Source organism: Giraffa tippelskirchi, chromosome 4 (assembly GCF_054371585.1).
Source record: "Giraffa tippelskirchi isolate mGirTip1 chromosome 4, T2T-mGirTip1v1.2.pri, whole genome shotgun sequence".
NCBI lineage: Eukaryota > Metazoa > Chordata > Mammalia > Artiodactyla > Giraffidae > Giraffa > Giraffa tippelskirchi.
This window is the reverse complement of record NC_137278.1, coordinates 208,568,336-208,592,302: the sequence shown is the minus strand read 5'-3', so window position 1 is coordinate 208,592,302 and position 23,967 is coordinate 208,568,336. Positions and strand designations below refer to the sequence as shown.

The 23,967-nt window shown below is 55.8% G+C and overlaps 1 protein-coding gene across 2 annotated transcripts in view; it reads right to left on the bottom strand.

Annotated features, from left to right (window-relative positions):
* The window catches only part of FBLN1 (fibulin 1), an 82,844-nt gene that overhangs the window by 33,569 nt on the left and 25,308 nt on the right, over positions 1-23,967 (bottom strand). For both annotated transcript variants that reach the window (XM_081594940.1, XM_081594941.1), the window contains exons 5-14: positions 20,865-20,924; positions 19,219-19,320; positions 18,481-18,618; positions 16,986-17,123; positions 12,433-12,576; positions 11,263-11,391; positions 10,356-10,481; positions 7,520-7,639; positions 6,552-6,683; positions 4,438-4,561 (exon numbers count right to left, since the gene is read on the bottom strand). In XM_081594940.1, the coding sequence (XP_081451066.1) occupies positions 4,438-4,561; positions 6,552-6,683; positions 7,520-7,639; positions 10,356-10,481; positions 11,263-11,391; positions 12,433-12,576; positions 16,986-17,123; positions 18,481-18,618; positions 19,219-19,320; positions 20,865-20,924 (1,213 nt within the window). The remainder of the gene's footprint in view (positions 1-4,437; positions 4,562-6,551; positions 6,684-7,519; positions 7,640-10,355; positions 10,482-11,262; positions 11,392-12,432; positions 12,577-16,985; positions 17,124-18,480; positions 18,619-19,218; positions 19,321-20,864; positions 20,925-23,967) is intronic.

The window sequence follows — 23,967 nt, the reverse complement described above, 5'->3', positions numbered from 1 at the left end:
AGGCCAGGGCTTTGATTTGCCAGATGATTAACACGGCCTGTGAGGAAGGCAGGGGACGTGAGGTGTGTGTGAAGCTCTGGTATCGCCCCCACAGCCATCACACCAGAGAGCAGAACGCTACTTCCTCCCTGATGGTCTCCACACCCCCCACCCCACAGAGCACACAAGCCCTTCCGCCCTCTGGGCATTTCTGGGCCTGGCTCCTTCCAGACCACTCCATTCCCACGGCTCTTTGGCATCGTCTCCAGTACCCAGCATCAGCTTGACACTCACTACGTGCTTTATATTAATACATGCACACGAGTACATTCGGCCCTGATTTTCCTGGTCAGTTGCAACTTCAATGATCCCACTCTGCTCTACCCTATACTTACTAAAAACATCCCAGAAAGCGTAGCTACTGCCTCTGACAAACTGCCTGTCAGAGCAGGGGCGGCACTGAAGTCTTTGTTAGCCGGTGTGTCTCGATGGAGGAGGGGCCGCCGCCACCATATCTATTACAGAGCAGAGGAGGCTCGGAACCTGGGGACCACACACCTCGGTTTCCAACTAGACCCGCAAGAGAGAACAATGTGCCCCAAGTTTTCAGTTCAATGACTTTGCTCAGGGGTTGCACGAAAATGCAATTATTGGAAGTCACCACACGCCAGAGAAGAAATATCCTCAGGGCCAGTGCCTTCTCCTGGGAGATATGGCCGCTGTGGCTGCCCTCGGCTGCCTGAAGCTCGCAGCCGTCCCTGCCGGCAGTTGATGTCGTTCTGGACACAAGCCCCAGGAACTAGCCAGGGCAGGGGAGGGTGTAACTCTACTCCACCGGAGTTACACCCTGGGGCTGGGAGCTGTGCCAACTAAGGCCGCCAGCCTCCCTCTGGCCCTGGCTTCTGAGACCCCGGGTCTCGGGGTCTGCCCCGCCGAGGGGGTAAAGAGGATGTTTTCGGTCCCATCCCGGGCTCAAGGACACTTTGAATATCCCTGCTGTGGGGAGGAGGGAACTGTGTGGTCAGGATCTTAACAGCCTGGTCAGTCCTTGGGGCCCAGACCTGTGGTTTGTGGCCCGGCCTGCTGGGTCATGCTCCAGTTACCGCCCTTCGGCCACCAGGGAAACGGGCCAGAAGGAGGCTGTTTGTGGAGAGAGAGAGAGAAGGCTGAGGCCCAGCGACAGGGAGAGAGAGAGACTCAAATCTTGCAGGTCAAGGCTCCCTGAATGTTAAACCACGGAAGTGCCGGTTACTGGGTCCTTTCTAATACAGCGCTTTTAACTTGTACAAGTTGCCCTCTGAAGGTCAGATAAATTCTTTAAGAGGGTTTTTGCAGAAAAGGAAAAGGGCCGTGAAACAGAAAACTCCCGTCTGAGGAGTCCGCAGGGCTGAGAGGCTCAGCTTCGCCTCAGCTGGTGCTCTGGCCTGCCTCCTGCCCACATCTGCACGACGTTGTCAGTGACCCTACGCTATCAGGGCTTCTGTGGCCCCAGAGAAACAGCCCCGCCATATGTGACAAGGCAATCAAGACAAGGCCCCGACCCCCCAAGGCCTGTCAACCGAGGATTCCAGGCCCAGCCCCCACTTCCTGCGCCCAGCGCTGGGCTCCTGGCTGGCCCATGATTCCTCAACAGCCCTTCAGGAGCCAAGTCTCATCTTCCTGTCTAAGGACTGAGCGACCCTAGACCCAGCCGGTCACACAGTCAGCCCACAGGCACACAGTCAGCCGCGGAGCCAGGGCTGCAGTCGCTCTGAAGGAACCTCTGGATCCTGAGGATGAGAACAGGGTGGCTCGTGGCCATCCTCCACACCACCATTCTGTTTTCCAGGCACAACTCCGGCCCTGAGCCGGGCACCTGGAGCGTCACTGTTAATCCTCAAGGTGCTGACAAGCAGGTATTGTCAGCATGTGTTACAGAGGAAAACGGGCCCCACGGTGACCAAGACCCCAGATCATGGCACCGAGGAACAGGCCTGGAGGGCAGGATGGGAGTCCCAGGCCTGGTTCCTTCCTCCTCCAGGCAGCCTCCCAGGCTTTGTCCTGAACCAGACACCATGGCTACCGTCCACCTTCCTTCCATCCATAAATACTGGCAGTAAAATGTGCCTGCGGGCACCTACCCGCAGTCCCCCAGGCTGAACCCAGAGCGACCCGTATGGAAGCAGTTCTGCCCCCACAATCACAGGTCACCCAACAGGAACCCAGAGGGCGACACCACCAACCCCCTTACAGCAAGAAGTTCACGGGACCTGCTGACAGTAAAGGGTAAGGTCAAGGGGCCTGGAATGGACTGAGTTTGGGAGGCAAACCTAAGCAAGGTTGACACCAAAGCCGGGTCGTTCCAGAATGCCACAGCATCTCCATGAGGCTTGAGAACGGTGACGGGGGCACAGACAGGACCCTCAGTGCAGGGGACACACCTTTCCCAGCTCCACCCGCCTCCCAGCCTCTGCTCCAGCTGCCAGGTGGCGCTGGCGAGCAGCACATGCTCAGTGGGGCCACAGTCTTCCCTGGAGGGGCTGCCCGGAGGTTCAAACCCCCCACCCCAACCTTGACCATGGATGGTGCCCACTTCCTGTGCTTAATACCAACAATGACAGTGCTCCCTCTTTATCATCCCCCAGGGGGCAAGGTGATGAACCCAAGGGATGGGGACAGACCATGCCCTGGCACATCAACCCTTCAGTCAGCAGGTGTGGTTTCTTGCTGGGTACCCCATTTCCTGGCCGGAACCCCTCTGCTGCGCTTTAACGCAGGTCCGCACCCCACGCCCATCCCTCTCTGCCTGACTCCTCCTTCCCCCTTCATTCAGGCATCACCAACTCTAGGTGCCCCTGCCTTCTGTGCCCCCCACCCCCGCCGGGGGGGAGCCCTCCTTGCTGAGCGCACACCTGCACTCTGCCCATGGCTGTTTCCGCATGGGCTCCTGGGCTCAGAGCAGGGCACCAAGGCCTTTGCGGGCCCACTGTCTGCCCAGGTGCCCACACACAGTAGGCTCGCGGTGAACATTCCCCAAAGAAGTAAAGGACCTTCCCCAGCCGCGGGGCAGTGAAGGATTCCACAGCACCCAACAGTGTAAGGACTGGGGAGGGGAGCCGACCGCAGCCACAGTCTCAGCACACGATGCCAGCCTGCCCACCCCCAGCGTTGGAGGCGGGAAGACCCCGCGCAGGGCAGCCTCCTCCTCCCCGTTTGCCTTCGTGACCGCGCCCAAGTCTGAGGTTGACAGCAACCAGCCCATCTTCCAGCATCCTCAAACCCAGACCCAGACAAGGGCCTGGGAGGGAGTGAGGGAGCGTGGACAGACAGACAGACAGGAGCAGCGCAGCCTCAAATCAAGGACAAGATCGTTCTTCTTGGCTCAGGAGTACCAGCAATGCCCGTAAGCTGTTGTATAAGCCCCAGGCTCTTTGGAATGCTGAGTGCTGGCAAACCCAGCCCTGGGGTGGCTTTTCCCTACCCACAAGAATGCCTGCTGGGGAAACAGAGAGGGTGGGGAGAGGGTTGGGGGTGGGTGAGGCCAGAGGATGAACATCCCCGATGCTGCGAAGAACACTGGAGCCATCTGAGCGTCTCCTGCTCTGGCTTTCGGCCAGAACAAGTACATTCTGGGGCCTGGGACCCTTGCCCCAGATGGCCCTGACCCCCTGGCAGGAGAAGCAGGGTCAAGGTCAAGAGGCCAAGTCTCCTAGGCAGCCTGGCTGTGTGCTGGCACTGCCCAGGGCAGGAGGGAAGGGATCCCGCGTCCATGCTCCTGAGATCAGCTCCCACCGAGGAGCTTTCCCTGAAACGATCTCTGGGGGCAGGAAAGGAGACTCACCCAATAAAACAAGGGTTGGGGTTGTTTGTGGCGAGACCAGAGGGTTCTCACTGCTCCCTGAGGAATGGGTCTCTGGCACCCCAGCAGACATCTGGTGGCCTGAGAGTCAGTGAGCTTACAGTGACACATGGACACACAGCTTCAAGCTGAGAACCCAGACCCTTCCATGCTGTCCCCACACCATCACTGGGCCGGACAGAATCTGGTTTTCAGGTGGGATCATCTAAGGATGTCCCAACAAGTACCACTGGCCCACCCGGAGTCATAGCTACCTCCATCTGAGTCGGCACACTCTGCCTCCTGCATCCCACAGAGGTGGACAATGAAGTCCAGAGAGCTGTCCCTTGCCCAAGGCTCCACCCCAGGGAGCAGAGGCCAGGTTTCTGCCAGGCTCTACGTGCAGGTGGGTCAGCGAGGAGGCCCGCCGACCTTCAGCCCGTTTGAGGCCAATTTCCTTCACTTTCTGAGACCAGTCTCGCTGGTATTTAGGTACCGGAGAAGCAGGGATCCTTGAGTTTCCCAAGACCCACGTGGGAGGACACAGCTCATGAACACCCCCTTCCGCCTCGTGCAGGCCGGGAGCCCGGCCCCCAGGAAGGCCGACACAGACGGATGATCATGGGGCCCGAGGGACTTACGTGTCTGTGGAGCGGCGGTAGTTCTCGGGACACTCGAAGGCCAGGCAGCGGAAGCCGCCCTGGATGTTGAAGCAGGTCTCGTTGATGGAGCAGTTGTGGATGCCAGTCACACACTCATCAATGTCTGCAGGAGACCCCAAGGCAGCACGGTGAAGGCCGAGGCCCCCCAAGCCATCCCCAGCCCAGATGGAGGTGCCCAGAATTTGGGGGATCAGGCCATCCTTGCCCTCCGTTGGCTGCTCTCCGGAGCACAGCCCTATGCCAGCTCTTTTGTTTATAGGAGATTTATATTTAACTTACCTACTGTTCATGATCCCTGGAGTGAGCATAATAACAACAGCAAGCTCTAAATGATGGCCCTTGAAGTGTTTTGCAGGAAACACTTAATTCTCATTACAATTAAATGAGGCAAGTAGTGGTTATTATTCTCCTTTTAGGAGGAGCTCATGGGCTTACGTGACTGGCTGAAGGTCACACATTTTATAAGTGGGGGAGCTGAGCTTTGAACCCAGGCAGCCAGCACCTCTCCAAGGCTCTCGAGGTACGTCAGCCTTACCTCGCGTGCCTCTTCTAACATCTGAGGAGGGAACAGGCAGAAGCCACTAGCCCCACGTTACAGAGGAGGAAACTGAGGCGGAAAGAAAGTCTATGTTGTGCTCAGTTTCCAAAGTCAGTGACCGTCTGTGTTGGACCAGAAATAGGCCTGGGACACATCAGGAGGTCACCTTGGACGTGGGGAGTTGTCCCCCACCCCACAACTGTCCGGAGGAGCCAATTGAGGGGTCCAGGGGCGGTCACCATGCCAGAGGCATCGGTTGCATGTGTGCGTGCTAAGTCATTTCAGCCAGGTCTGTGTCTTTGTGGCCCCATGGACTGTAGCCCACTAGGCTCCTCTGTCCATGGGACTCTCCAGGCAAGAATACTGGAGTGGGTTGCCTTGCCCTCCTCCAGGGGATCTTCCCGACCCAGGGATCAAACCCACGTCTTTATGTCTCTTGCACTGGCAGGCGGGTTCTTTACTACTAGCGCCACCTGGGAAGCCCTGAGGCATCTGTGAAGAGGTGCTAAATCCTGACCATTGGTAGCAAAAACAGCAGTCCCCAGTCTCAAAGCCCGAGAGAGGCTCAGGAATGTGTTTTCGCTGTGTCTGGCAGGACCCCAGGCTGCGGTGAGGGCGCCTGGCCAGGTCATCTGCTCCTTCAGAAATGTGAAAACAGAGCGACTTCCATCCGGAGCTCTGGACAGCCGAGCAGTCCCTCCCAGGAAAGGCCACAGCTCCCGTCGCCTTTGATCACAGTCTGCAAACCCCCTTCATGACCAGAAAGGACGTCTGCAGAACCCCGGCCCCCAGACCTCCGGGCCGCCAGCCCCGTAGGAGGCTCACTGCAGGGGTTGGACAGTCCCAACCTCTGATTCAGCTGCTGCGGCCATTGCCGAGAGTAAGGCCAGCATGTCTGTTCCGGGGTTGCTCATTCACAAATATCTCCTTAGCTACCTTCTCAGTAACCCAAGAGACAGTGACGCTGTGACCTCTGGAGTGTTCTTAGAACTGGGAGCTGAGTATAGGATGCAGGCCACTCACCCTTCATTTAGCCGATCCCTGGGCCCCGCGGGAACCCCGGCCATAAAGTCCTTTGATACAGAACTCAGGGTGGTGATACACCCTGACCAGGTCCATCCCCCTGCCAAGTGGGGAGCAGCACCTGGGACAGAGGCCTGCACCACCGGCTCACTGCTTTGCCCTTAACACCTGGCAGGGCCCTGGGTGTGTTGAGTGACTGAATGAGAGACTAAACAGCAGTGCTAAGCTGTGGGGTCTTCCGGGTATTGACGTCCTGCTTCCTTGATGCTGGGCGTCTTCCTTTTAAAGGCTGTCAGCCCCGCTTCCAGCCCCCCGTGGGCTGCCCGGGGCAGAACAGGAAGACTCAGAACCCCGGGTGGATAAGCATGCCCAAGTATAGGAGACCAGGGTGCCTGTGGAGTGAGGACACACCCAGGATACAGAGTCGTCCCCCTAAGCGCACCCCACCTGAGGTGTGGCTGCTGGGCCTCAGTCCCCGCCCCCAGAGAGCCCCGAGACTGCCTGGGAGACCCCGGGACCCCGCCCTGCTCACCTTGGCAGTTGCGGCCATTGGGGGCCAGCCGGTACCCGGTCGAGGGGCAGCTGCACTGGAAGCTCCCGGGGATGTTGATGCAGCGGTAGGAGCAGATGTGGCCCCCCGTGGGCAGGGCGCACTCATCGATGTCTGTGACGGCAAAGCCCACCCTCAGCATCTGTGTGGACCGCCTCCCCACCCCCCCCCGGCTGGGCTACATCCCCTAGTGGGCTGAGCTGTGACCTGGAAGTCAGCCCCTAGGGCGAGCTGGACACAGAGGGTCTCAAAGTGCCAGGGCTGGGGCGGCCTCTGAGACCATCACCCAGAAGGGAGCGCTGAGGCCCAGAGAGGGAAAAAGCCTAGCCTAGGGCCGCACAGCAAGTTCTTGGTGTGACGTTCGCAGGGCAGGGAGACTCAGGAAGACTGGGGAACAAAGGGGAGCCAAGGGCTTCAGAACGACGCACAGAGGTACCCTGCCGGCTCCATCCTGACGCCGATGATTATAACTGTGCTGACAGACACACTTTATACAATAAAAATAGGGATAACCTTACAAACAGTTGCCCTCTGAGCACCTACATTGTGCCAGGCACGTATGAAGTGCTCTTGAATCATCATTTGGTTTCATCCTCTGACTGGGTAAGTGCGGGATGAACCCGGATGTCACAGAGGAGGGTGGCCCAGGCCCCGTGAGGGGCTTCTGAAAGGCCAGAGGCAGAGGGTCGAGTGAGGGATGTGCCTCCTCGCCCCCGCCTCCCCCACCCTCTCCCTGCTCGAGGTCCGGGCGGCCCCCATGGCGATCAACACCGTTCCAATTTATGTCACTAAAGAAAATGTGGGAGTGGGTTTCCTCCTTTACAAACCTCACTCTCAACAATGGGTAAAGTCCACCCAAACACATCTCAGAGGGAAGAAACCCAGGCCACTCGCCAGCCAGAAGGAGCGGGGAGTGGGGGACAGGAGAGAGGCAGCCTCTCCCCACTCACCTTCGCAGGTGACCCCATCCACGTCGCTGAGCTGGTAGCCTCGCCGGCAGTAACACTGGTACGAGCCGTAGACGTTGGCACACTCCTGGCTGCAGGGGCTGCTGTTACACTCGTTCACATCTGAAAGAGACAGGGTCCCGAGGCCACCGCTCAGAACTGAGTCCCTGGTCCCTGGTCGAGTGGGCCATGACCTCCCTCAAGTTAACACACACACAGAGGCAGAGGCTACCACATGTAGGGCCAGGGACCTGCTTGAGGTTTCCCCAAGGGAGAGAGGCTCCCACTCCAGCCCTTCAAAGCTGGGGGATCTGGCATCTCCCTACCCCCCGCCACCGCCTACTTCAAGCCACATCAGCCCTGGGCTCTTGCTCTTCTGTTCCTTTTGCCTAGAACAGGGATCAGCAAACTTCCGGCCCACCACTTGTGTTTGCAAATAAAGTTTTATTGGCACACAGCCACACTCATCCCTTTACCATAGTCCACGGCCACCTGTGCACTATAATGGCAGAGTTAAGGAGGCACAATCGAGGTGCGGCTGGCAAAGCCTAAAATATTTATTGTGTGGCTTTTAGAAACAAAAAAAAAGTTTGCCAACCTCTGGCCCAGAAGTCTCTTCTCATTTTTGTTTACTGCTAATTCTTAGCATGGCAGGAGGGGTGAGCAGGGGAGAACGTCCTTTGGTGTCTCACCCTCTCTCAACCCTGCAGCCCCCCACACCTGGCCTGGCTGTCACCTGACCACCTGTGTGCTTGGCCACCTCTGCCCAGTGTGGTATCTCATCACATCCCAGAGACACTCCCTGAAGGCAGGAACCACGTTCTTGCTACACACCCGGAACAGGAGGTGCTTTCTAACTGCTCGGTGGGATAACGCAGCAAAGCCGGCCGGGCCCTGGTTCTGGGCAAAACTGTCCACTAACAGGTATGAGTATCTACTACTCAGTCGTTTAGGAGTCATCACGGAGAGCACAAGCCACAAATGATAAACACAGTGATGCCAGCAGTCTCCATGTCATAAGCGTGTCATCGCACGCAGGGCACTGTGAAACATTGGGCAGGCTCCATTGAGTTTCATCCTCATGACCCCTACGAGTGGTATTAGGTGGGTCTCACTAGTCCCACTTTGCAGATGAGGACCCTGAGGCCCAGAAATGCCGAGTTACTCTCAAGACATAAACGTGACAGAGATGGGATTTGAACCCAGGCCCGAGGGACGCCCCCACCCCCCATGCATGAATCTGATTCCTTGCCATTATGTGTGTGTGTTGGGTCTAGTTCCTAGGGACGAATCCCAGAATCTCAGGGGAAGCCTAGGACCGAGGAGCCCCTCACACCGTCCATCCTTCGGGGTGAGAATTACACGCTGGGGTGCATCCTGGCATATCTGTGATCATCCTTCTTAATCCAGAATTATAAGACCTGCTGTGCCTGGAGTCTGGCTCTACAGGTCACCCCCTGGGAACTGAGCTGCAAAGAAGGAAGCTTGTGACTGACTGCCGAGGGTGGTCAGAGCTCTCAATTTCTGCTGACCTCCTCACCTAATTCCTGTAGAACACGTGACATCCGCTGAGCACCTACTATGTGCCAGGTCCTGGGCTTCTCACCTCATCTCAGTCCAACCCATCAGAGGGAGGCAGTGTTACCTGAGAACCCCAAGACTCTTGGCACCAATTCAACTTGGGCGAATCCACCCACCAGAGACCTGACCAAATGTCAGCATCAGCTCAAGACCATGACCCTTGAAATGCCTGCCTGGGAAAGCTCTATGCTGCCAAAGAATTTCCTGTGTGTTCTAGCCAACGCTGGACTGCAGGCCTTGACCTCCCTTTTCCTTAGAAGTATTTACTTCAGAAAACCTACAGATGTAACTCCTTCCTCTGTCCCTTTGAGATGTATCTTCTGCAACCCAGGAGTGTCCTAAGGACATGGGAACCAAGCCTTTGAAATGCAGTCAAGCAGAGGGAGCCCCCCTCAACTCCCACACTCTGCAGGAGGGTCAGAGCCAGTGAGCAGACACAGCTGGCCTAATTCCACTGACCACTGACCTTAACATCCTTCAGTGCTACTCCTTAGCAGGCCCCAGCATTTAGAAAGCCTGCACCTTTTGTCCTGGTGGAGTTGAGACCAGTTTATGCCAAACTCTCTCCTCTATTGCAGGAGTGTAAATAAAATCTGTCTTACCACTTTAAACAAGTATCCAGCTTTTGCTTCTCTCTGGCATTGTTGTTGTTTGGTGGCTAAGATATGTCAGGCTCTTTGTGACCCCATGGATTGGCCCGCCAGGCTCCTCTGTCCATGGGATTCTCCAGGCAAGAATACTGGAGTGGGTTGCCATGCCCTTCTCCAGGAGATCTTCCTGACCCAGGGATCGAACCCACGTCTCCTGAATTGGCAGGTAGATTCTTTACCACCAAACCACGAGGGAAGCCCCCTTCTTTGGCATAAACAACCTCATGTCCCCCGTGAGGACACTGAGGCTGGTGAGGTCAGCCACCCCCCAGGGTCACGTGAGGAAGGCGGTGGGTCAGATGCCCTCGGATTCCACACTCTCAGCCACATCCCACACGGCTTCCGCAGCCCACTCGTCCATCCTCACGTGTGCACAGGCGTTATCAGCACCCCCCGGACCCAGGAGAAACCAGGAGGGCTGTCATCTCTGACAAGCAAGTTTTGAGAGGCATCGCCCTTGATGATGCGTCACCTGATACGTGTTGGGGCGCGAATGAGTTGCTCCCAAGCGGGCCTGCCGGGGGAGCGGTGGGGAGGCGGGCAGCTCGGGGAAGGGGAGCGGATGCAGGCCCAGCAGCCCCCGACCCCCACCCACGGCCGGCTCTCACCTTCACAGGAGCGGCCGTCGGAGGAGAGCCGGAAGCCCATGGTGCAGCTGCAGTAGTAGGAGCCGGGCGTGTTCTCGCACTTGTGGCCACACAGGCGCCCCGGGTACCGCCGGCACTCATTGATGTCTGAAACAGAGCGGGCGGGCGGCTCGGGCAGCGTCCTCCCTAGGCGGTGCTGCCTGTCCTCCTGGCAGCTCGCAACCTCTGTCCTCCACCTCCTCCACCCTCCTTTCCTGAGGAAAGGCGCAGTGACTGGTCCCAAACGCATGGCAAGTCAGAGGGGCAGCTGGGACCACCCTGCCTCTCTGCCCACTGGGGAAACCTCATGCTCCTTCCAGGACAGTATGTCTGGGCATGTGCCCGCTCCCCCACCAACCCTCCATCCTGGAGCCCGAGGGAGGGTCCTCTGGGACCCGACAAAGGTGTCCTGGGGCTGGGCAGGGCATGGGCCAGCCTCTCCTGAGCACCCTGGTTTGGGGGTGGCAGGATCTGTCCTGGTTCCCCAAGTTCGGGTCACCATGCCGTCCTGGGATCTCACCGCCTAGAGGGAGCACACAGCTCTGGGCCCTGCACCCAGCAGGTCAGCGGTGACTCTCTGGGAAATCACAAAGACTCTGGGGCATCTGTCCAGGGGGCTGGAGTCTCAGAGCAAGCAGAGCACCTGTGCTACAGGTGAGGAAACTGGCTTACACCCAGCAGCACCCCTCAGGAGCTGCACCACTGGAACTAGAATGAGGGTCTCCTGATCTGGGTCTCTTCTCCAGCACTGTCTGAACTCAGGATTTTCAGAGGTCAGGAGTAGACCGTGGTCACTCCAGGTGCACCCTAGGCTGGTTCACCTAGGTGTCACCTTGTTCTCCTTGGTGTCACCTGGCCAGCGTCCCCCCGCAGGGAAACCCACACATACCCACACACGTCCTGCTGATGCCATCGAAGTAGTACCCGGCCTTGCACTCACAGCGGAAACTTCCAGGGGAGTTCACACACAGGTGCCCCGGCCCACAGGGCTCAGAGGGGGGAGAGCACTCGTCCACATCTTGCAGAAGAGAAAGACACATTGAAAACCCTTTAGTGTGGGAGGGGGCGTGATCAGAACGGAAGGCAAGGAAGGAGCCCACTAAAATGTAACTGACAAAGCGGCACTGTCTAATTCTTCAATGTGATGTCCCAGATTACGTCCTATGCACTGGGGAGACAGCTGACCCAACATAGCCTCTACCCTCGGGGGATTCCTGCTACTGCGAGCCAGCAGTGGCCCCAGTTAAGTAAAGCAGGAAGTGCCCAGTGACTGGGGAGAGGCTGAGGAAGGAGGAGACTATTCTGTGTGGCAGGGATCTGGGCAGGATGGGAGCAAGATGCCTTTGCCTGAACCCAAAGGAAGGTAGGAGCAGGTGGCAGAGGGATCGATGTAAGAGCAAAAGTCACACAGACAGAGATGGGCAGGGCCTGTTGGGGGAGCAGCAAGACCCGTTCCATCGGGATTATAAAGTTTGTGAGGTTGGGGTCAATTCGGGAGGACTGAATTGTAAGCGGGGCTTCCCTGGTGGCCCAGATGGTAAAGAATCTGCCTGCAAAGCAGGAGATACGGGTTCGATCCCTGGATGGGGAAGGTCCCCTGGAGGAGGGCATGGCAACCCACTCCAGTATTCTTGCCTGGAGAATCCCATGGACAGAGGAGCCTGGTGGGCACAGTCCATAGAGTTGCAAAGAGTTGGACACGACTGAGTGACTGAGCACCCTCGCACACGCACGGACTGTGAGCAGGAGCACCAGCGCTCTGTCTGCTGCCATCACCAAAGGGAGCTCTGGGCAGGAAGGGGCGAGAGAGCTTTCAGCTCAGAATGAATGGGACAGACTTGAAGGGGCAAAGCTGGAGGCCGTAGGTGGGCTGGCATTCTACTGCAACCGTCCAGGCAATGGCCAATAAAGACCTAGGCTCGGAGATCAGCTGTGGGATAGATGGACAGGTGCACACAGCTTCCTCTGGGGATCTGCTCTCTCCTTCCAGAGAAGGGAGGGTTGTGCTGGAGCAGACAGAAAAGCCTATTTCAAACTGGCTTTCTTTTTTAATACCAACCAACACAGCGGGTTCCCTCCTCGTTGAGATGGTAGCCACGGCCACAGTTCGGCACGTTCTTCTGGCATGTGTAGGAGCCCTCCGTGTTGATGCATGTCTGCCCAACAGGGCATGGGGCACTGATACTCAAACACTCATTGATATCTATGGGGGGAAAGACAGAGATGGCAGGGTTAAACCCGGAGGGTTTTCCCAAACCCAGCACCCAGATCTCCAAAAAAATCCCACCTCCCTCCTCTTTATAAAACCACAGATGGAGTTAAGATGATGCGCTCGGCCTGGACCACACAGCAGCCTCCCCACCGGCTTCCAGATTTCAGCAGCACACCCCACCTTAAGCACCCCCTCCCGGGTCCATCTCCCTGCCCCTAAACCCTCAACAGCTCGATCTTCCACTGCACCAAAGCCAAAGCTACCTGCCTGTGAGTCACACACAGTGAACTTGGCAATTCAGGTGCCATCCTGGGTTCACACACTCCACACGGTCAATGAGTATCTTCCCTGAACTAAGCAGGGGCGAGGAACACAGACACGGCAGCCCCCTCCCTGTCGGCACTAGTGTTTTGGGCGCCTCCAATGACTGGTGGGCCCCGCCCGCCTCCCAGCCACGTGGCCGGTCTCTCCTGCAGCCCAGCCTCCAGCGGCCACACAGATTCCCCCTCTGGGCCTGCCTGGGGAGCCATCGCCCCAGTCTGCGTGGTGGACACGCCTCTCGTATGAGCATAGCCTCTGGGGCACAGCTCCCCTGACATCCCCATCCCTACTCCGGGGTCCGGGGGGCCTGTGTGAACTCAGGCCCGGGGAAGGGCAGCTCTGAGCTCGTGGCCCAGTGGGCTCCCTCCCCGACTGGACACCCTTCTGACGGGGGACCCCTTTGACGAACACAGGCCCAACAAGTGTAAACCAACCAGAACTGGGTTTACATGACTGCTCACGCTCAGCTCTGGTGCAAAAGTGCACAGAGTGAAATTCCTACCCTACTGAAAGGACCTAAGGTTTTCCGAATCACTTATAAACATCTAGGGGGCTAAGAGAAGGGGGTGATGGTGAAGGACCAGCTGTACTTCTCCCCTCGCAGCCCAGCCCCATCCTCCCCAGACTACAGCCAGCCCGACTCCCTCCTCGCCCTGTCAACAGCCTTTGTCGGGACGGTCTCACCGGCGCAGCACTTTACAGTTTACAAAAGCTTTCGTCTCCAGTCCTGCCCTCGACCACCACATCGAACCCACAAGACAGGCTTGCAGGGATTAAAATCTGCATTTTATAAACAGGAAAGTCCACGAATTCAGGCCAGAGCCAGGGCCCACTGAGTGTAGAACCAGGGTCTCTGGCTTCCCGGCCGGGACAAGGGCCCTGAAATCTGGCATGGGCACAGCCCGCCAGCCACATCCAGCCCACTTCCTGTCTTTGTAAATTCAGTTCTCCTGGAGCACAGCCAGGCCCGGGCTTTTACGTATCATCTACGGCCGCTTCCATGTGGCTGTGACAGAGCCCCTAGGATCAGTGAGGTTGGTATTTATGCTCTAGGCCTTTGGAGAGAAGAGCTCGGCTGCGTGTCAAGAATTAATGCAGCATTCAGAACCGTCACCGCTGCCTTCCTCGAAGCCTCGTGCACGCCAATCGGATCTATAGCTCCCAAGCCACGTAGCCGGTCTCTCCTGCAGCCCAGCCTCCAGCGGCCACACAGATCCCCCCTCTGGGCCTGCCTGGGGAGCCATCGCCCCAGTCTGTGTGGTGGACACGCCTCTCGTATGAGCATAGCCTCTGGGGCACAGCTCCCTTGATATCCCCATCCCTACACCGGGGTCCGGGGGGCCTGTGTGAACTCAGGCCCGGGGAAGGGCATGTAGACCCAGCTCCCAAACCCTGTGCCACGGAACACCAGTGCCCCTTGAGAAAACACGAGCTCCACAGAGACGTGAGCCCTCCAGCCTGGGAGCGCCACGAGGGAAGGATCAGGCCGTCAGGGAGGGAGCTGACGAATGCGTGGCCGGGAGAGGGAAGAAACAGAACAAATAAGAGACAAGGTCCGAGGAGGTTTGGAAAGGCCTCGTACAAGCCTCTCAGGGACCCCGTGGGAAAAGCCCGGATGATCCCTGCTGTCGAGGGCCCCCGCTTGCTTCGTTTAACCCCGTGACCACGGGACCCAGGACCCCTGGAGCGTTTAACCCCGTGACCACGGGACCCAGGACCCCTGGAGTGGATCAGCCGGGAGGGCAGACTGGTGCCGGCCTCTTCTCTGGTCCTCACCAAAGCAGAAAGGAAGATGGGCCAGCGGAGGGAAATAGAAGAGAGGAAGACGTGATGGTGGCCAGGCCCTCGATGACCAGACCTCAAGGGCCTAGAACATTCTACGCTTTGTGACCGGGAAGGAGGCCTCTGCCCTTGAAGACCCGCTCCCATCCTGTGCGCTGGTCCCCTGGGTGGAGCACTGCAGCTACGGGGTCGCCTGGCGCGTGGCCAGAGGGGAACAGACAGGCTCCCGGCGCCCAGGGCTGGATCCAGAAGCCCCAGGAAGATGGTTCTGGCCTCACTCGAGGTCAGAGCTTTCCACCACAGGCCACCGTGTCCTGCGGGAGGGCGGATGGCGTCCTGGCAGTATGCGAGCAAGGAACCCAGGAGCGCAGGCGGCAGAGGGGGACTGCCCTGGCTCCGAACCATCCTGACCCCCTCCTTTCTCCTTGATTCACCTTCTCCTTGTGAAGGTTTGTTTGGCTCGATACAGTCATTATTTTAAAAAGATGATATAAAGGTACTGACATGAAATGATATCAAAACACATCAGTAGGTCAAACAAAAAAACCAAGTGGCAGAACTGTCTGGTCCCACTTTGAATAAAAATAAAAGTCTAGGACTCACAGGCATTGCCAAGCAGGGGAGAAGCCGTCTCTTTCTACGTTTGGGTTTTGCTTGCTTTTTTACAAATAAAGAGGGACAAAAATTTTGAAATAAATAAGAATTTTTAAAATGAAAAGCTCCTGAACTTGGTTGCAAGGATTGTGTGGGCACACGAAAACAGAGACCCCTCTGGGACCTCTGAAGACCCAAGTTCAGGAGGTGGGGGGTGCTGGGCTTCGGCCAGTCCTGGGCCCCCGGCTCCCGCTCTGGCCCCTCCCCCTGCACAGAGCTGTACCCCCAAACTGGCGCGGGGGTGGGGAGTGGGAAACGGGGGTTAAGTCGAGACTTGCAAATGCTCCTTCTGTGTGGAACTCTGGCTGATTTTGCCATGAGTCAGTGTTTCCAGCCCCGACAGACGCCCTCTCTGCAGAGCCCCCTGCAAGCCCCCTGCAAGTCTGGGCAGGCCCCTCCCCCTCCTGGCCCCCAGAGAGCGGTCAGCCTCCTGCTCCCCGGCCCCCTTCTTTGAGTGATGACAGCTCCGCGGGCGGGGGGCTGGCGAGGGGCCAGTGCAGCCAAGCTGAGGCCCCCACTGCTCAGATGCCGCCCGTGAAACAGGGGAGTTTCAGGAACAAAGACGGGTTGCCTGCAGATGAGGCCGCTATCCTAAGGGGCTGCTGCTGTTTGTTTGTAAATATCCTGGGATGGCAATAAAAGGGGGCAGAGCCTTCAGTCCAAATCACCATTTCAAATCAAAGATCGATACAGATTTATCTGCAAGGGCGTGAGACAGACACAAGATAGAAAGTCTCGGTCCCTTGTCGTGGCACTGCCAGCCTTTCCAGGGGGGCGACAGGGCAGCCCCATCAGTGTGGGTTCCGGCTGGTGGCACCTGCAGCTCACATCCAGGGTGACGTCTGCCTGATCTCAAGGGAGGACCCAGAATCTTCCGCTGGGGCAGAGGGCAAAGACAGTCAGTCGGTATACCTGGACTCAAATGCCAAGAGCATACACTGACCCGGCCAGGCGGCGGCTGCAGGAGAAAGCAGGCCCACCTCCTGTTTCCTGGGCTGGTCCTAGGGCAGTAGTGTTTAAAACTAATTGAGGGCTTCCCAGGGGCTCCCAGGCGGCGCTAGTGGTAAGGAACCCGCCTGCCAGTCCAGGAGACATAAGAGACGCAGGTTCGATCCTTGTGTCTGGAAGATCCCCTAGAGAAGGAAATGGCAACCCACTCCAGTATTCTCACCTGAAGAATCCCATGGACAAAGGAGCCTGGCACGGTCCATGGGGTCGCAAAGAGTCAGACATGACAGAAGTGATTTCGCACGCACGCACGCACACACTCAGTTCAACACCAAGGGTCTCTGATTTCAAAACTCAAGCTCTTTTGTCTGAATTGGAAATTGCTAAATTAGAGCCCTGGGGCCCAACACAGCCTTTCGCCTGTGTTTGTAAATAAAGTTTTATTGGGACACAGCCCCACCCACTTGTTTACATAACCGTGGCTGCTTTCCAGCTGCAACCTGCAGAGCAGAGGAGTTGTGACAGAGACCACACGGCCTGCAATGCATAATTTATTATCCAGCCTTTTATAGAAAAAGCTCGCCGACCCCTGTTCTGTCTACCCTGTGCGGTGCCCCGCCTTTTAGAGACAGGGCCCGTGACCGGACAGTTCCCCTGCCTGGCGGACCCCGTGAGCCCTGGCAGCAGTGTCTTACCAATACAGTTGCCTAGAGCATCTTGTATAAAGCCACTCTTGCACTGTAGCTTGGGTCTGCAGCGGAAGGATCCCAGAGTATTCTGACAGATAAAATCGGGGAGGCAGTTATGAATACCACTCTCACACTCGTCAATATCTGGTACATCATAAAAAAAGGAAATTGTTAGCAAGAGTCCTGCCAGAAGCATCTTACAACACTTTAAAATCACAAGAAACCTTTTTTTTTTCCCTTTAAATGCTCATTACTCAGACTATAACCCAAAACATTCCAATAAAGAGGTCACATACAACAAGATCCTTAGCCAAACAGTGCTTGTGTTGCTAAAGACTTAAAACTCTGACTATCCCCCCAGGGCTCTTATGATGCAAATTTTCTGTTATATAATAAATAACCCAGACATTTTCCTGGCAATAGGTGGTTTGGTTTGGTTTGGTTTTCATTTCAGGCTAAGCACATGTTTAGTTTTAGATTATAAAGCGATGATGATCTTAGTGGCAATAAACACAGTCCCTATAAACTTATTCATTCTTCAGTCCTTGCAATATTCCAAATATTAACAATGGTGATTGTCATGACTGAACATGTTGGCTGCCCTTCCCTTGAAGTTCACGGGCTGTCAGATGTTCAAAAGTGTATATTCAGCTGGTGGGGCCCCTGGGTTCTCGCAGTCCAAACCGCCCAGTGAGTCTGCAGGGGTGGGGAGCACCAAGCTCGCCCAAAGGCCCTCAGACGTCAGGAGGGTGTGACTTGCTTTTGAGTTACCCTCATAATTCAACCAACATTTTTACACGAGTGGTTTTGTCATTCCGAAGGGTTGGAAACCCTCAGCAGAAAACTATGTTCTAATAGAGCCTCATCAAAGGCTTATCTGCCAAATAACATCTATGGTTTGGAGGGGAAAAGCCAGCAGCCAAAAATGTCATGCTTTTTATGCAGCGGAAGGGAATATGCTTTGAACTTCAAGGGAGCCTGGAATCAGATGGACGGCAGCTGTTGTGCAAAAAAAAAAACAAAAAAACTGGGGGGATGAGAGCACATGCGAGCACATGCGAGCACCTGAAATTCACCTCCGGTCTTGTTATTTTTAAATTTTTAAGTCTTTTTCTTAAATTGTTATAATACTGCTTCCCTTTCATGTGTTTTGGTAGTTTGGCCGCAAGGCATGTGACATATGAGCTCTCTGACCAGGGACCGAACTCGTACCTTCTTGCAATGGAAGGCGAAGCCCCAACCACTGGACGGCCAGGGATGGCCCTGGTCTTGTTTCTAAATGATCGTGCTTTGAGCCTTTTCAGAAACCCAAACTCTCCACCGTCATTAACTCAGCATGATGGTGAAGAAGCTAAATCTTCACTAGTGACAAGGTCGGCCGGTGCCCCAGGCAGTCACCAGGGGACACGGCATGGGGAGCCCTGGACCCCCCAAGCCACTTTCTCATCACATCACATCTATTCCCAGGGGGTGAGGTTCTGCGACTCGGAGCCTGTCGTACCTTTGCAGTCATTGTCCTCTGTGAGCTCATAGCCAGTTCCACAGCTGCTGTCACGCTGGCAGCGGAAAGAGCCCACTGTATTGATGCAGGTTTCTCCGAGCCGGCAGTTTTGGCTGCCCTTGATGCACTCATTGACATCTAGGAGAGACACAGGCAACGCAGGAGTAATCGGCAAGGACAACCGATCCTGACGCTTCATCAGAGGGAACGGACCAGGAAGCAGAGTGGGGTCAGTTCTCTGCATCCATCAAGTCCCCCGGGCCTGTGACAGTCACGCTCTGTACCGGCGTAGAGCCCTGGGTGCTCCCCACCAGGGCAAAGCAAAAGCAATGGTTTCTCTCCCTGGCTGATCTATTTCAGATCTAGTGCTCCTTCTGAGTATCTGCTCAGCAAGCTCCAGGCCCTAAACTGGAGTTATGTGACCCTAGAGACCCCCCCTACTCAGGGCTGTCCCCTCCCTCCATCTCCCCCACCTCACAGATGAGGGGCCAAGAGAGGCTGGGGATGCCCCCAGGGCCACTCAGCAGATCCTGGACTCTGAGCCCGGTCAGACCCCAAGCCCGCCCCCTTCTCCCAGCCTGGTGTTCACATTCTCCTGGCTGAGAGCCCTGGCTGCAGGGTGCTGGAAAGCTGGTCCTGGGCCGTAGTTCACCAATGAACAGGGCCCGAGTTGTGCAAAGCGGGCCCTTCCCGGGTGTCAAGCAGAGGCAGAGGCTCTCGGAGCAGGATGACATTTACCTTCACAGGAGACGCCGTCGGGGAGCAGCTGGTACCCCACAAAGCAGGAGCAGACAACCTCCTCCCCGGTGTCCCGGCACTGCTGCTTGCAGGGCCCGCCACCTGGAACCAGGGCAAACGTGAACGGAGGCCCGCGCCCACGGACCCACGGACGCCCGCACCCCTGGACCCACGGACCTCCTGGTGCGGAGGCCCCCGCCCCCGGACCCAGGGACCTCCTGGTGCGGAGGCCCAGCAGACCCATGGACCCACGGACCTCCTGGTGCGGAGGCCCGCACCCCCGGACCCACAGACGCCCGCACCCCAGGACCCCCGGGTGCGGAGGCCCGGCACACCCCCAGACCCACGGACCTCCTGGTGTTTTCTCTTTGTTTAGACGGGGCCAGAGGAAGTGCCCTCAAGGTGGACTGATGCAGAAAGGCAGGCTCCCCAGGCTGGAGCCCACTGCAGCCTTCACAGCAGCCCCCTTCCCATGGGAGACCCCCAAGGTCTGGCCCTGATCTGACAGATGGAGGCGCGTGCGGGGCCCCAGTACCCCATTCCCACTGCCACTGCTTCAGTTCCGGCCGCTCACTCACCTGGCTCTCTGAGCATTCCCTGACCCAACCCTCCAACCACGCTTCCCACAGGGCGGCCAGCGAGATGCTCAAAGAGCCAATCTCAGGGGGACAAACCACCACCAGGCAAAGAGTCCACAAAATAAAAGTTCGGACTGCTGCCCAGGGCCTGCACAGCCTGCCCGCTTGTCCAGCCTCTTCCCCTCTCCCTGTCCCCTGCCTCTCCCCTGTCCCACCACCCACCAGGGCCAGCTGCTGCGGGTCTTCAAGTCTCTGCTCCAGTTGCTGCAACCCCCCCATCCACGTCACTTCCCTGGCTAGTCCATCCTGGCCCACTGCAAACCAGCCATCTGCCCCACTCCTCCAGGAAGACCCTCCCACGCCCCCCAGGGAGGATTATGGGTCTTTCTGGGGCTCTCTGCTCTCCCTCCCCCCACCCCGAGGCCTCGGTGCCAAGTGCCATTGTACATTGTAACAGACCACCTTATTTTGTGATTAAACTGGCTCCCTAATTAAAGCCCAACCACAAGGCAAGTCACTAAATGTCGTCGGGGAGCAGAGACCTGCCAGTCCAGACATGTGGGAATGTTCCGTAATAAGAAATAAAGTCTTATCTTATGGAAAACAACGCTGTCAGGCCCTACTGACTTTAATTTGAAAGCATCGTTCTTATGAGACAAATGGATATTACAGATGGTACGGCTGCAGCTCCAGGCCACAAAATGAAGTAGCATTCACCCCCATCCCTTAAGGGGTCCCCAGCCTTGGTGGTCCCTGTTCAGAGTTACCCCCCCCATAGAGTCACCAACTGAGTCTGTGGGCCGTGATGGAAGGGCTTTGAATGCTAGCTTCTCACGCAGCCCCTTCGCTACAAGCCCACCTTCTCCCTCAGTCACCCTCCAGGTCCCAGAGAGGAGGAGAGGAAGGGAAGGAGCCCAAGAGTGCAGCTGACTCCCAGCCAAAGGGCACTGCTCGGGTGAATCCGAGTGAACCTGAGCAGAGCCTGAGGTCAGCTCCCAGAGAGATTAGCATGACCTTCCCTCGGGCCTCGTTATCCACCAGCTGGCCCCCGGGAGGCGCTGGGCTCACCTCGGCAGCGGTCATTCAGGTAGGGGTCCTCTTGTTCCTCCTCGATCTCAGAAACCTTAGCTAAGGGGAAAGAGGCAAAGACACGCTTGTCCACACGCTGTCCACACCCACGTGAGCACACAGGCAGCTCCCAATGTTTTCTTGTAAATATCAGGCAGTTAATGCCCGTCTGCATATCTTCTTATAAACAGCTCAGTATTCATTTTATCCTTTTGAAAAACAGAGTCACACTTACAAAACAAAATGTCACTATATCTCTAAAAGATCTATTATAACAGAAACAGCAGTGGCACGAGGGCCTGTAGTCATCCACGCAATGCCAAGTGTGGTTATGTTGTCCGCACTGCTTGAATATTTCCACAAATGCAGCCACAGCCCTACTATAAACTCAGCCACACGCTCCAAACAGAAAGCAATGTACCTGGTGAAAGCTTATTGTTACGGGTCGGATTGTGGGTCCCACCTCCCCAACCCCACCCCCCGACAGAAGATGTGAAGTCCTGACCCCCAGGGTCTGGGAATGTGATCTTATTTTGGAGAAGGGTCACTGCAGATGATCAGGTTAAGATGAGGTCGTGAGAGGGGGCCCTAATCCAAAGACAAGTGTCCTTACAAAAAGGGGACATTTGGACTCAGTGGCAGATACGCGGAGGAAAAGGGAGTAAAGAAACAGGGAGAAGACAGGCATCTCCAAGCCAAGGGATACTGGGGGAGATCCTCGGAAGGCCCAGTCCTGCCAACACCATGGTCTCAGACTTCTGGCCTCCAGGTTGGGAGACAATACATCTCTGTTGTTTAAGCCCCCCAGTCGGCGGCACCTTATTACAGCAGCCCCAGGAAGCGAATACACAGATTTCATCCACTTGGCCTGCAAAGCTCAATTTAGTGCGAGTCATCCATAGTCACTCACTCGGCTCATTCAACAAAGGTATCTGAGCACCTGCTCTGAGGGTGAAGCACTTGGCACAGACAAGGCACCCCCTCTTAATAAAAAGATTCAACAGAGGGGGTGGTCCAGTGGCTAAGACTCTGCCCTCCCAATGCAGGGGGCCCAAGTTTGATCCCTGATCAGGGAACTGGATCCCACAAGATGCAACGAAGAGTTCACATGTCAGAATTAAAAGATCCTGCATGCTGAAACTAAGACACACCGAAGTCAAATAAATAAATAAAAATGTTTTTAAAAGAGATTCAACATGGCAATAGAACAGAGAAGGATGCAGTGGGGGACCAGGGCCCTGATTTAAAAGGGTGGCAGTTCTGACATAAAGGAAATGCGTTAGCCCTTTTAACTTGGGTGGATACACCCAGGAATCCCTAGACAACTTGAAAACCAAGCCCCCTGCTGAGGAGGACCCTCCACAAGATGGAATGACAGTGACCACAACTCCATCACAATTCAGCAGCCACCACATTACAAGGCTGGGTGGGAAAGCACAGATCCAGTCTCCTCAGTGCAGCCCCGCCTACAGGAGAGAAGCGAAGACAGACAGAAAAAAGACAGAAAGGAAATGCGACTAATGGAAACAGTGTCCATCTCTGTGCTGACTTCCCCTTCCTTCTACCTTCCCGTGTCTTCTAAGACACATACTGGTGAGAGCGTGATACACCCACACTGGAAAAACAGACCTCAGGAAAAAGACACACGTTAGTAATCCTGCAGTAAATTTCAATATAACATAATTTATAGACACTAACTATGCAAAAGACACAGGAAGGCCTCCCTTGTGGCTCAGACGGTAAAGAATCTGCCTGCAATGCGGGAGACCTTGATTTGATCCCTGGGTCGGAAAGACACCCTGGAGAAGGAGATGGCAATCCATTCCAGTATTCTTGCCTGGAGAATCCCATGGACAGAGGAGCCTGGCAGGCTCCAGTCCATGGTGTCGCAAGAGTTGGACATGACTGAGCAACTGATACTTTCACTTTCACATTAAAATATGGGAAGGGTCCTTAAATAATCCAAAAACTTTCCAGCTGGGAAGAAACTAAGCAAAAGACCTTTAGGGTGTCAGTCATCTCCAGGTCGGGAGGCTGGGAGCACCTTTGCTCAGAACAGTTAATTTGGGTGCAACTAGAGGTGATCATTCATGGCAGAAAGAGCAGAGGAACTAAAGAGCCTCTTGATGAAGGTGAAAGAGGAGAGTAGAAAAGATGGCTTAAAACTCAACACTCAAAAAACAAAGATCATGGCATCCGGTCCCATCACTCCATGGCAAATAGATGGGGAAAATGTGGAAACAGTCAGATTTCATTTTTTGGAGGGGCTCCAAAATCAATGCAGACGGTGACTGCTTGCTCCTTAGAAATATACTTATGAAAAACCTAGATAAATGTATTAAAAAGCGAGACATCACTTTGCCAACAAAGGTCCATATAGTCAAAATCATGATTTTTCTAGGAGTCATGTATGGATGTGAGAGTTGGAGTACAAAGAAGACTGAGTGCTGAAGAACTGATGCTTTCGAACTGTGCTGTTGGAAAAGACTCTTGAGAGTCCCTTGGACAGCAAGATCAAATCAGTCAATCCAAAAGGAAATCAATCCTGAATGTTCATTGGAAGGACTGGTGATGAAGCTGAAGTTTCAATACTTTGGCCACCTGATGCAAAGAGCTGACTCATTGGAAAAGACCCTGATGCTGGGAAAGATTGAGGGCAGGAGGAGAAGGGGGCGACAGAGGATGAGATGGTTGGATGCCATCACCGACTCAATGGACATGAGTTTGAGCAAACTCTGGGAGTTGGTGATGGACAAGGAGGCCTGGCGTGCTGCTGTCTGTGGGGCTGCAAAAAGTCAGACACGACTGAGCGACTGAACGAGAGATGATCACAGGGCTTCCCTGGTGGCTCAGTGGTCAAGAATTGGGATCCCTGGATCAGGAAGATCCCCTGGAGAAGGAAATGGCAACCCACTTCAGTATTCTTGCCTGGAGAATCCTATGGACAGAGGAGCCTGGCAGGCTACAATACAGAGAGTCGCAAAAGAGTCAGACATGACTTCATGACTAAACAACAAGAGATGATCACACTAAGTGAAGTGAGTCAGAAAGAGAAGGACACATACCACACGCTATCACTTATATGTGGGATCTAAACCAGGAC